Genomic DNA, 14356 nt, shown 5'->3' with positions numbered 1-14356 from the left:
TATGTTCAAGCCCTGAATTTAGCCCTTTAAGGGAGCAGATCTCTCTAATTATCCCTACTTCGGGAAAGGAGTGAATTCATCTTGTGACTTGAGTTTCCAACTTCCCAATCAAGTCAAGTCCCCAAAAGCGTAGGCATGTTGAGTTGGAAATGCGGGCCACTCTCAGCCGCTACTAATCAAATGATCGCCCTCAAAGGTAGAGTTCCCAAAACACTCAGATTGAGGTCGTAATCACCTATGGCTCGTTCAGTGGATGTAAGTCGTGCTAGTATCACGACCATATATACAGAGTCTAAGTCATCTCTGAGTCTATGGTCTTTAACAACTCTTCTGTTATAAGGACCATTCCCCGCTCGCACGTCTCACATGCAATGCGTCGGATCTACCATCTGTATATTTAGTCTACAACACTTGCAAACATCTACAAAGCCGGACCATACCGCTAGTGTCACAAGGATCACGGTATCACCTAATCCTTTATCATTACAAACGCTAATTCTAGGTTAATCTAGATTAAGGCATGCATCCACTTGTATATCACTTATAATGTTTAAGTTCACGCTAAGAAAATCATGAGCTTGTCTTATTGAAATTACATAAATGCCATGAGAATGATAATAACAATTATCTTAATTCATTCAATCATTGTGTATCATTTACAAACAGCGAGCACGTCTGGAAGAATCTAGGACACCAATTCCACCAATTAGAATTCTTAATATGTACATAAATATGCAAGATAGCACTCTTAATTTAATTAAATCTATAACGAACGATAAAAAATCGACATACCTTATAGGACCTATCTAAGCCGGGAGAATTACGACAAGAGCTCGGTGCCTGGATAACATTTATGAAAATTGAGGAACACAATGGAATAAGAATATTGAAAAGAATATAATAAATAATTTTTACTATATACTAATAAATGAAATAAATAAAAACTAAAATTTAAAAAAAATAAAATAACACAAAATCATGAAATGTGGATAATACGGAAATTGTGAAATGGAATTCGCACCAATTTATAGGTTGTCTTAAGATTTCCACAAGAATTACCAACTATTGTATTAGGGCCAAAGTGCCAAAGCTAGAATGAATGGATTAGGCGAGCACCAAGGACACATGCGCCTTTGGGACACCAAGCGATATGGGCATCTATTTTCTATTTATTAATATTTAACAATAAACCTCATATAATGATTGTGAAATGCTTAAAATACTACAGTTATAAAAATATTGTATTGGTAAGTATATGGTTGTAGTTGCAATCGTATACCCTTAAATTTTCAATTTTAAAAATCTCTAACCTCAAAGATTATAATAAATTTTAAAATTGGGTCAAAATGGCACCTATCAAACTTAGATAATTATATAGAAAATTGTAGATGTTTGTATAAGTTTAATAGCTTCAATTTTTGAATCATTTATGGATTTTACTTTCTACGATTATTGTAAGATATTTAAGGATCCAACTTTTAAAACTTGCTAGAAGTAAGAGGTTCCAATTTTTTACCATTTGAATAACTAAATTTGGTAGGAAATGACAAACGATACTATAAGCCGACAGATGAGTGTGAGTGCTTAACTTGCTTGCATGAAAATTTATACTGAAGGTTGGAAATCTCTCACCAACATTTTGGGTAAAAAAAAATATAAATATAGAATTTAAAAAAAAAGAAATAAAGAAAAAAAACACTTACACACTATGGTTCAGCCTTTGGTTGTGTTTATTCAGTAAATAATTCTCGAAGAATTTTTGTTTGGTAGCCTCTCCCTTGAAGATACAGGAGGTTTGACATTGAAATTTTTGTCATGCGCAACGGTTTGAGTTGAGTTTTAAATTGGTAATATTTAGCCCATTTGTTTCACTATTTTTTCATGATGGAAATTAAGACAGATATAATCATTTGCTGTTTATTTCGCTTTTTGTAAATCTAGCGATATTAATTATCTAGAACAACTTTGAAAACCTAGTTGATATAAGCGTCTTTTAATATCCTGGCAAAAATGTAGAATTTATTATATCATGAGGAATGCAATAAATAAAAATTATAGCCTTAGTCAATTAATAATTTACATATCAAGTATGTTCATTACTATTAATTTTAACTTAATATTAAATAATTAAATGCTAGACGATCCGACTTCGCTAAGACTTCAAGTTAAGCCGTCTACTTAATATGCATGCCATGCATGGGAAGTTAAAACGACAGTACCTTTGTTATATTCAGAATAAATGTTAAAATAAATAAGCGTAACATTAAAAGATATTCATAAATTCAAAATATTAAAATCAAATGATAACGGTACTTCATGAAGTCGTAAATCGGAAATAATAAGTCTGAAAACCAAATCCAAACGATAAGTTTCAAAATTCAAGACCGAAGTTAAAAACAGTAAAGAACTACTTAAAACGATGAGAGGAAGCATTAAAAATTGTCCTCAGTGGCCTACGTTCATGAGGATTCCTTCTTTTACATTCACTGGCGCGGTCCTTTACCACTTACTAAATATGAAACATGAGAACAGGAGTGAGTATAAAATACTCAGCTAAGTAAATCCACACATATCAGGAAGTCAGGCTAGATTAAGTCATCATGTCCTTTAGCATGTGACATAACCTCTGGTGAAACCATATAAATCATCTCTATTCCTCATGGGACACATACTACAGAAAAAATTTGATGTTTATCCTATCTGTAGTATAAGTTGCCCACTACCTCTTAGTAAAGTCTCGTAAGACTCCCAAACCTCGTTAGTGAATCTTGAAGGAAAGCACCACCTGTATGGAATCACCGAAGGAAACACAACCCTCTAGTGGATGCGCCTGTGGGAAGGGAAAACACCACGCTTTAGGTGAATCGCTGATAGGAAACACGAATCTTCTGTTGAATCCCGATAGGATAACACAACGCGTCTTTGTTTGAATCGCTGAAGGTGATGAATGTCAACATCTAGGTGAACCCTAAGGAAGAGCACAATCATCTGAATGGACATTTAACCTAGGCAGTGAGGGACGATCTTACGTTAATTATCTAACATCACAAGTATCACAAACATGGCTCTTATAGTACATACGATTATATACTTATCATCATAGTTCTGATAACATACAGGATACAGGTCTTGGCGGTTGCGTAGTTGCGATAGTGGCCTGCAGCAATATGGCATGACGGGAGAACAGTCTCATGTCGGTCCGTCATGAGGCAAATAGAATTCAAGCTAATTTGGTAGTGTGAAGTACATAGCTTGGTGCAAGGGTCGTGCTATTGTTGATGGTAGATATCGAACAGTCTCTGTGCGACATCTAAGATTTCTGTTTTAAATCCTGCATGATTTCAGAGGACCGTACCATTAAACATTAAAACCATCAGTCAATATCCTAGTAAATCTACATGACCTGGACACGCTGGGTAATGTCCGAGGTACGTTAAGATTACTTACCCGATACCTAGAAGTTCAGATTATCGATCCAGCAGACAGTCTTTCATAATAATTCTTTGATTCAATTCCTAACCCAACGAAGCTTGAGCAAACAACCACCCATCATAGATTCCATCATCCAAAATCTTCTTGAATTTAGACCATTGCTATCCAAATTTAAATCTATACTTTGCCCTTAAAATTATTCAATCACAAAGGAATTTAAATTAACCCCTATCACCCAAATGAATTAATTACTTGACATTAATTTCAAATTAAATATTGCCGGAGTGCTTGACATAACCCCCTTCCGAAAAATGAAATTATTTTATTGAACATTTAATTATCAAAACATAAAAATTTGTCGAGATCACTAACCCCTTCAAAAGAAAATTAATTTCTTGACATTTAATTTGCGAAATTAGATTTGGTGACATATAAAAATCCAATTTCATATAACTTCGCCTCTAATAAAGCAGTTAAATGAAATTACGCCCTGCCCTTTCGCAAAATGACAATTATAATTTACTATGACATAATTCTCAAATTTAATTTGTTTAGAATTAAAATGTCCACATAGCTTCACTCCAACATAAAAACCACGATTAATTGAAACACCTCGATTTCTTAGCAACTTAATATAAGTTAATACATTTTGAATTTTCCCAAAATTCAACAAAATGTCCTCTTAATACCAAAGGAAATATACACTGGACTTGCTCAAAGAAACAGGCATGACTGGGTGTAAACCTGCTGACACACCCGTGGAGTATAATGCAAAACTTGGTGTTATAAACAACGAAGTTCCTGTTAGCAAGGAAAGGTACCAGAGATTGGTTGGGAATTTGATCTACCTGTCCCATACAAGACCAGATATTTCATATGCAGTAAGCGTGGTAAGCCAATTTATGCAAGCTCTCTATGAGGAACATATGAATGCGGTTGAGCGTATTCTTCGATACTTGAAGGAAACCCTTGGTAAGGGTCTGATGTTCAGGAAGTCTGGAAAAAGGACTATTGAAGCATATACAGATTCTGATTGGGCAGGCTCTGTCATTGATAGAAAGTCAACCTCTGGATATTGCACCTTTGTCTGGGGTAACCTGGTCACCTGGCGAAGTAAGAAATAGGGAGTGGTGGCTAGGAGTAGTGTTGAAGCTGAGTACAGGGCAATGAGCTTAGGGATATGTGAAGAAATCTGGTTAAATAAGGTGCTGATTGATCTTTATCAAGACAGGGAGCTTCCAATGAAGTTGTTTTGTGATAATAAAGCAGCAATAAGCATCACAAACAACCCAGTCCAGCATGACAGAACCAAACATGTAGAGATCGACAGACACTACATTAAAGAAATACTGGATAATGGGAGCATTTGCATCCCCTATATTCCCTTAAATCAACAAGTGGCAGATGTTCTCACCAAGGGGTTACTGAGACCTAATTTTGACTATTGTCTTAGCAAGTTGGGTCTTATTGATATTTATGCACCAACTTGAGGGGAGTGTTGAAAATAGGGTTTTACCCTATGGGTTTTATTGTAATTGTCTCTCACCCTAAGGCTCTTTAGGGTCTATTTATTCACTCTGTTCTCTTGTATTTAGTGTATCAATTAAAATAATAAGAAATAGATCTGTATCGTGGTTTTTCTCCCCGTTCTAGGGTTTCCACGTAAACTGTGTGTTGGTCTCTCTCCTTTCTTATTTTCATCACATCATTTAGCCCAAGCAACTTTCTCCCAATGAACTAGATTGGGGGATTATTCTGCCAATCAGTACGGCAGGAGATTTTAGTACGTAGGAAATAAGAAAGCCTTGCAACAACGGAAAGATATACCTGATCTAGAGCCAAATGTCACTCCCCACAAAAATGGCCTTTCAAATTGTGCCAATGCAAGACCCAAGACTCCTTTAACACAGCCAAGAAGGAGTCAAGACCCGTTGGAAGGCATCCCCAAGTAGCCACATAAGGCCAACTCGTGGCCCCTATCCCAGGCGCAAGCCCATCACGGACGCCCAATACACCCACGTGCCCAGGCACAGGCACGCAAGGGCATGCCAAGACAAGCACACGCCTGGATAGGTGCCTAGACAAGCACCTTAGAAAGCAACCACGCACACAGCCATTAGCACGCGCAAGGCCAAGTGCGCGCGGCCAAAGTTCCCAGTGTGCGCGAGTCTAAACGTGCACGCCCAGACGGGCGACCCAGCATGTAGACAACAGACGCGCACACCACCCTGCGTCGTGCCTTAGGACCAAACGCCTCCAGACGATGCCAAACGGCCCGTGAGCGCTCCAGACTGTCTGAAAAGCTTGTAGAAGACTCTAGACAAGCCTGGGCAAACCCAGAAGGTGCTAGGCAGTGCTAGCACCCCTCATGCGCGCCCCAGATGCGTTTGGAATGCACTAGACAGTGCCACACAGTGCTAGAAAGGGTTGGATAGCCCCAGAAGCCTCTTGAAGGCCCGAGATAGTGCTAGAACATGCTAAATGGTTCCAGAAGGCCCTAGATCGTGCTAGAAGGTCCCAACATCAGCCCACATGTACATACTCTAGAATGCTCTATAAGGGTCTAGAATAGACTAGGAGTATCTAGAAAAGTTCTGTATGTACTTGGTAGCATCTAGAAGGGCCTAGTATGGCCTAAGAAGTATGGAAGAGACATAGAGAAGTCTCTAGGAGAGTCTTAACCAACCTCCTAGGTCAATTCTAAGACCCCTAAAGTTGGTGGGGCTTGCCTATATATAGCCCATTGTGGCTCATTTGTAAAGCATCCCTTGGACATTTCCAATAAAGCTCTCATTCACTCAAACTCTAAGACCCCTTGCCCACTTATCTTCAAACCTCTCAACGAGTTCCTTTGTGCCTTAAATAGGCCAAAACTCTTCTTAAGGCTTACTTGGTGCACCCTTTGGTAGCAAGAGCATCCAAGTGCCGCACGGTTGGTCGTCTCAAACACCGACCCTCGTGACAGGTGGTATCAAAGCCACGCTCTTGGAACCTAGACCCCCGACATAGCCTTAATCTCTTGCCAAGCATATGGCATCTGAGGAGGGACATCACTCCCCAATCGAGCAGCAAGTGGAAGGACCAACCCACCCGAGGAAGGGGTGAGCAATGCACCACATCCAAACGCTCCAGGTCTAGAGGCCCGACAGCGAGGGATCATGTCGACACTCGCCTGACCACCCTTGAGAGTGAGTTAGAGGATGTGAAGCTCATGGTTGGCCGGTTGAGTGATAACTTTGACGAGCTGGTCCAAGAGAACACGGAGATAACCCTGGTAGCCAAGGAAATGATCGGGGCCCTTGGACAAGAATTCAAGTCGGAGGTAAGTTTACTCTCCACAGAAGTATCTAATCTATGTAAGTTTGTGGAAGAGGAAATTCATAGACTTTGTAAAGAAATCGATGATGTTCGAGCTAAATCTCGAGCTCATCAACGCACTAGCACTCCCGCCTCTACTAGTGCCCCTTCCGTTGCATACTCCACATCGGGCATCAAAGTCCCGAAACCAGACATGTATGATGGCACAAGGAATGCCACAATGGTGGAGAACTTCCTGTTTGGCCTAGAGCGATATTTTGAGGCCTCAGGAGTGTTTCATGATGATGCATGCATAAACCATGCCCCAACATTCTTGAGGGATGCGGCTCAGCTATGGTGGCGAAGAAAACACGCCGAGCGGGAGCGTGACCAATGTCGCATCAACACTTAGGGCCAATTTAAGGCCGGGCTCCGTAAACACTTTGTCCCACACAATGCCAAGATGAAGACTCGAGGGAAACTCAAACGCTTGAGGCAAACTAGTACCATACTCACAACACTCATTCTTGAGATCGACGATCTATGGGATAAAGATGCCCTTATCTACTTCAAAGATGGACTAAAAAATTAGGCGAGGATGGAACTTGACAGGCGCAATGTCACAACACTAGATGATGCCATTATCGCTGTTGAATTGCTCATGGATTACTCCACCCAAAAAGGCAAGAAGTCCATTCATTTGAATGCAGAAGGAGGGTCTGAACCGAAGAAAGATCTTGCTTGGAAGGATGAGGAAAACTCGCAAACCTCGAATGGCAAAAAAGGGAGAGGTTCTTCTACGGGAGAAGGTAAATCTCTCAAGACCACACCTCCTAATCCATATTTCATTTGTAGTGGGCCACACTGGACAAGGGATTGTTCAAGCAAGAATGCCCTAAGTGCACTTATAGCACAACATCGGGACAAAGAGGAGAAAGAGCATACACGGGCTCATTGCAGCAAATAACGGTCATCTTCGAGACCCAACCTGCCGAGAAAGGCAAAGACAAGGGCCTACTCTATGCGGACACCACAATCAATGAAAAAGAGGCAACCGTGATGCTGGACTCAGGAGCTACATACAACTTTATGGACGTGCAAGAAGCTCAACGACTTGGCTTAAGATATACAAAGGACGGAACCTCGATCAAACCCGTCAACTCAGGAGCCAAAACAACAAAAGGGATAGCTTGAGGAGTGAAAACAAGGATAGGCGATTAACACGGTAAGCTAGACTTTACCATTGTACCTATGGACAGTGTTTTAAAAAGCCCTCTCGGGCGTGCGCCTAGGCTCAAGGCGCAAGTCTGGTGCCTCGGTTTGGAAAAGCGAGGCTCACAAAATAAGGCATGCCTTAGACGCGCGCCTTTTGTGAAGCCCAGATCAAAGCCCCGCACCTTGGGGCTTTTCAATTATTTTTAAAAATAGTGATAATTAAGGATTTTCTTTCTTTATTAACTAAAAAGATCAAGTTTACCAAACCTAAATGCAAATTTTCTTGTGTTTTGGGTCCCTTTTTTTCCATATTTCCACTTCAATTATACTATCTCTTTTTAATGTAATATTTTTATATATAGTGCACCTCACAAAAAAAAAAACTCGCGCTTTTTTGTGTGCACCTAGGCTCCAAAGGGCCATTGCGCCTTAAGGCGCCTTGGGCATTTAAAAACACTGAAGGTGACTTTAAGACGGTACTTGGTCTAGCCTTTTTCAGAAAAACTAATGCCCTATTGGTGCCATCCCGAAGCACTCTCTTGGTACTTAAAGATCGCAACCTCCGTGTGATCCCCCTAAAAAGCATGGAGAGGCCTTAGTAACTGCCATGCAAGTGATAAGGAGAAGGCACCACAAGAGAAGAAGCGCAACAGGGACATTGCGAAAACAAGTGGGGGAAGGTGTCATGCCCCACAAAAATGGCCTTTCAAATCGTGCCAATGCAAGGCCCAATACTCCTTTAGCACAACAAAGGAGGAGTCAAGACTTGTTGGAAGGCATCCCCAAGTCGCCAAATAAGGCCAACTTGTGCTCCCCTATCCCAGGCACAAGCCCATCATGGATGCCCAACACACTCCATGCCCAGGCACAGGCATGCAAGGGCATGCCAAGACAAGCACACGCCCGGATAGGCGCCTAGACAAGTGCCCCAAAAAGCAACCACACACATGGCCATTAGCACAGCCGTGCACGCGCACATCCTACAAGCACGTGGTCGAAGGCCTAGCATGCGCAAGTCCAGACGCGCACGCCCCAGCATGTGGACGACAGACGCACGCGCCTTAGGACCAGACGATGCTAGATAGCCTATAAGCGCTCCAGACTATTCGAGAAGCTTTTGGAAGACTCTAGACAAGCCTGGGCAGACCCCGAAGGGGTTGGGTAGTGCCAACGCCCCTCATGCGCACCCCAGACGCGTCTATAATGCACTAGACAGTGCCACACGGTGCTAGAAAGGGCTGAACAGCCCCGAAAGCCTCTAGAAGGCTCGAGACGGTGCTAGAACATGCTAGATGGTTCTGGAAGGCGCTAGACCATGCTAGAAGGTCCCAACATCAGCCCATATGTATTTACTCTAAAATGCTTTACAAGGGTTTAGAATAGACTAGGAGTATCTAGAAAAGTCTTGTATGTACTTGGTAGCATCTAGAAGGGCCTAGTATGGCCTAAGAAGTATGTAAAAGACAGAGAAATCTCTAGGAGAGTCTTAACCGACCTCCTACGTCAGTTCTCAAGCCCCTAAAGTCGGTGGGGTTTGCCTATATATAGCCCATTGGGGCTCATTTGTAAAGTATCCCTTGAACATTTCCAATAAAGCTCTCATTCACTCAAACTCTAAGACCCCTTGCCTACTCATTTTCAAACCTCTCAACGAGTTCCTTTGTGCCTTAAATAGGCCAAAAATCTTCTTAAGACTTACTTGGTGCACCCTTTGTTAGCAAGAGCATCCAAGGGCCACATGGTTGATCGTCTCAAACACTGACCCCTGTTACACAAAGCTTTGATATCAAATGATAAAGCAACCCTAACCCTCAGCCCAAAGATCCAAACTATTATGTAGCAAGAACCTTTGAATCTAAGAAATTAACACCTCCCTATACCATTTAGTTCAATCTCGAGAAAAAGGCTAAAATTAGATTGCCTCTTGATCGAAGATCTAGAAGCAAGATTGGGAAATCTTGTTCTAGATTGAGTCACTCCACAATCAACTTGATCAAGGTTAGATTGAATGGCTCACATGCATTCTATCACAAGAATTGTAAAATTCTAAGGGAAAAGTCTCAAATATAAGATCTCAGGTTTCATTCATAAAAATCATAATCTCATTAGAAATGGATGGGGAGAAGGCTTTAGCCTTATAGAGTTTCTAATACAATTAATGTAAAGTAGCAAAAGTCAACATAAAACATTAAAGAGTTCTCCATCTTCCAACCACTCTCTTCCATCCACCATCTTCCAACCACCATATTTAATTCAACTCTATTAATTGTAGACTCCATCTTTTCAACCACCATCTTCCATGCATCTTCATAATTACCAAGACATAAATTTAACACTTAAAAGCTAGAAATTAATTAAAGACAACAAATAACTCTAAAATTAAAATGTTGGGAATTAATTAAAATCAACTAAAGTTTACTAATGCTTCTCATAGGTCCCGAACATATCATAAGCATTAGTAATACTTCCACTCCGAGGACAGACTACAGCTTTGGACCAATACAAGATGGGTAATTGAAATAGCTAAGAAGTTTTGACGAGGAGATGGGCAGTTTATAGAGAAGCAGTTCTAAGAATTGCTGCAATGTTCAGAAGTTGGCAAAAACGTTTCCTTGCAAGTCACAACAACTTAGAGTTTCTGCAAGAGTACATAAAAACAAGATGAAAAGAATAAATATTACCTGAAAGGTATCCTTTCCTACAGAGTCATAAACAATATTAACTCCATTTCCCGAAGTTATCTCATTTACACGAGCCACAAAATCCTCTTTTGTATAGATAATAACATGATGGCATCCATCCCCCTTGGCTTGAGCTGCCTTCTCTCCGGTTGAGACAGTACCAATGACAGTGGCACCAAGACTGTTAGCCCATTGGCATAACAGGGATCCAACTCCACCCGCTGCTGCATGAATGAGGACAATATGTCCTGGTTCAACCTGGAGAGAATATCAGATCAAAGCTTGTCGGTCATAAAAATATTTTTAATGCTGGGATAACATATGTGGGGAAAGCCAAGTTAGAAACTCTAACATCCCAATATTTGAAGTTTAGAAGATTGATGCGATGAAATGAAAAAATTACATCATGTAACAATATTCTAACCAAGTTACTTGTCACGTTGTTCTGATTTATTACTCATATTTGATGCCTCATTTAGGGAGCACTTTTAAATATTATAAGAAGATATCATTCACAGAATCATATCCAACCAAATGTAGTTAATTGGTCCAAAATGAAGTACAAAATAAATCTTAATTTCACCTTTCATATAGGCTTATTAAGCGCCAATTCTTTTCCTGAGATATACAGCACATCCATGTAAAGTAGATGAAAAAACACTCTAACTGCCCTCAAAGACATGTAAACGAAACATATATACCTTAAATCTAACATCCGAATATAAATACTCTGAAACTAAACCAACCTTGTAGCAACGTCGGACTAGAAACTGAGCTGTCATTCCCTTCAGCATGACAGATGCTGCAATTGTAGGATCAACAGAGGGAGGAACTGGAACAACTTTGTCAGCAGGAAGTATCTGTTCTTCAGTATATGAGCCCATTGGGTTCCCAGCATAAGCAACAAGATCCCCAACTTTCCTGTCGTTTACTCCAGGGCCCACAGCGGTCACCACCCCAGCAGCTTCCATGCCTGCATTGTAATTTTTTTTTTTCAAATAATGCAACATGTAAAATAAGGATCACCTCTCCTGCACTCTAATCGAGTATTAGCAAAGTAATTTTTGTAACTACACTATATTATATATAAAAAATTTAAAAATGTAAAAAGAAATGGTAACTCTCAGAATACAATATCTTATGGATACCAAAGGGACAATAGTTAAAAATTTAAATTTCAGCCTTGAAATTATATTTTGAGTCCCCAAGGGCAAGGACCCTGACTTCTTCCACTTATTTCAAGCATGAAGGAATTAAACAAGTTGAGAATTGTATGATATTGCAAAGACCAAACCTATTGTAAGCCACATGGAAAACCTCTAACCTACAGAAATTGATGTCAATATCATCAATAGTCCACAGCTCTCAGTTTAACCAATTTCATACAAAACTCTTTATCACACAGGCCAGTACTCGTACTTTTTGAAAAAATAAATAAATAAATAATACACAGGCACAACCAAAGGCTGCATTAGAGGGGAAAAAATCCCATAAGAGAAAAATGTGTCCACATGTAAACCAAAGCCTTCAAACTCACAGACAGGAATAAATCACCTAAACATCGAAGAAGGATAAGATGCCATTAAAGAAACCTTACACATAATCCATGATCTAACAACTAATTTTAAAGAAGAGGACAGAACCTGGAGTAAAGGGCATGGTAGCAGCCTTGTAAACTCCTTTCCTGAAGTAGACATCAATAAAATTTAGACCAATCGCCTTATTTCTAACTCGAACCTCACCCTCATTTGGCTCTCCAATATCCACATCCTCCCATTTGAGAACCTGTTACCATCATTTTCAATCATAAATCCAACAAGAAAGCAAAAACGTACTAGTTATTCCACAAGAAAACTAATTCAAATCCTACAGCAGGGGTTTTTTCCCCCTCCTAATACATACAGAATCCACATAAATCCATGCTCAACCCAAAGAAAAGAATCGAATACTGAATCAAGAAACGAAGAAAAGACGATGAGAGAGGGGAAACAAACCTCAGGCCCACCAAGTTCATGAACTCTTATCGCCTTCACCATTTCTAGGGCCGACGATTCTGCTCGCGAAGAAATTGCTTTCGCTATGAAATTTTCAGTCCTGTCCTTCAAATGGTAGCGATGAGTGGCAAAGGAGCAAGTGGGTGACGACGGAATTCGGTAGAAGAACTGCTGGAAAACAATGGGTTTGCAGTGGAACTGGAAATTGGTTCTTAGCAAGAACATCTATGGCTGATTCGTAATGCAGTTGCATGAACTGACGGAAGCAGATTTTGATAGCATTACACCTCACAGACCGTAGAAATTCATTTGATTGTTGTAAATTGTAATCAAACTTTACTATAGTTCGTCATTTGTCGAGCATTCACTGTTTTCTCCATGGGGAGTTAACATTGTTTTGGGCCAAATTATAGTGAATAAATGTAAACTTTAGGTATTTCTCAAAAAATAATAGTAATAATAATAATAATAATTCAAGAGTTTTATGATGATTTTTTATTTTATACTTAATATTTTGCCATTTAAAATAAAATGTTAAATTATAAAAGTGGTCCATATTATTTTTAAAAAGGTTAGAATTTAGTTAACTTTGTACTCATAAAAATGGCCAGAATATTCTAACAGTATGATTTTGCATTTAAAAAAGTGACAACTATGCCCTCCTATATAAAATTTCTATATTTTTTGTGGATTTAAAAACAAAATCTTTTGAATAAAAAATTCCCTAGTATCCACATTTATAGTGATAACTGATACTAATAAAACATATCTCCATTTTCTATATTCATTACTATATCACCATTGTTACATAATATATAAAAAACAAATCAAATCAAAATTAAAAATCAAATCAACATTTAATACCTCAAAATAGAAATATGTCTTCTCCCAATCTTTATATATCCTAAGGAGAAACCCTTCATCTTCCTTCAACCTCCCATACCCCAATCCTTCATCTTCCTTCAACCTTCCATACTCTGTTTCATCTTCCCACGCAACTCTGAAATAAACCACCATTTCATCTTCAGAAATCCTCGAATCCAAATTAGAAACATATATCTAATTTGGAATGCCAAAATGCCGTGTATGTGAAGAATAAAACCTAATTTGGGATTCTCCATATGTGATGGGAATGTCCTAAACTCGCAGTTCGTAAATGTTGTTAACATATTCTATTTATCAATAAAAAGGTTGTTGAGTTTTTTATTCAATAAATTACTATTGATATTGCATCCTTTTATGAAAATTCAATAAACGAATCCATGGCTATAACATGAATAAAACATAAAAATTGATCAAGTTTTAGTATGTAGCCAAAATGGTCTATAAGTATACGGATGAGATTGGGTACCTCATCTTGGTGACAATATTGGATGTGACCCATTTTGTATACTGATACAAGTGATGTGATCTAAAAATCATTCATGTAGAGACATGTGAGTGAGGGCATCCTATGCAATGAGTTTGCATAAGACCGGATCTCAAATAGTCACTTTTTTTTATAACAACTGTTTACTGTTAAAATTGACTATCTCAACTTCAATAACCTAGGGTAACTCAATCTTAATCCTGAGCTAACTATAAACTCCTGTTTATTCGAGATTATCCTTTGATCTGCATAGGTGAAAGTAGTCCAACATCACTGCTCAATAAGCATCCCATTTTAGGATAGACTGGATAGATATAGGGGACATAGTTTTGCAATATGAAAATACTCTACCACCTACCCAAAACCAA

General features: G+C 39.2%; 1 protein-coding gene across 1 annotated transcript in view; it reads right to left on the bottom strand.

The window, feature by feature from the left end:
- Window positions 1–13002, bottom strand: part of LOC120069442 (quinone oxidoreductase) — a 17232-nt gene extending 4230 nt beyond the window's left edge. The window contains exons 1-4 of the mRNA XM_039021200.1: window positions 12620–13002; window positions 12269–12410; window positions 11372–11598; window positions 10626–10883 (exon numbers count right to left, since the gene is read on the bottom strand). Coding sequence (XP_038877128.1) covers window positions 10626–10883; window positions 11372–11598; window positions 12269–12410; window positions 12620–12844 — 852 coding nt within the window. The 5' untranslated portion in view covers window positions 12845–13002. The remainder of the gene's footprint in view (window positions 1–10625; window positions 10884–11371; window positions 11599–12268; window positions 12411–12619) is intronic.
- Between the last annotated feature and the right edge of the window lie 1354 nt (window positions 13003–14356).

This window comes from Benincasa hispida, unplaced genomic scaffold (assembly GCF_009727055.1).
Source record: "Benincasa hispida cultivar B227 unplaced genomic scaffold, ASM972705v1 Contig395, whole genome shotgun sequence".
In the NCBI taxonomy this organism is placed as follows: Eukaryota; Viridiplantae; Streptophyta; class Magnoliopsida; order Cucurbitales; family Cucurbitaceae; genus Benincasa; species Benincasa hispida.
The sequence above is the reverse complement of the archived record's forward strand: the minus strand, read 5'-3'. Positions and strand labels throughout refer to the sequence as shown.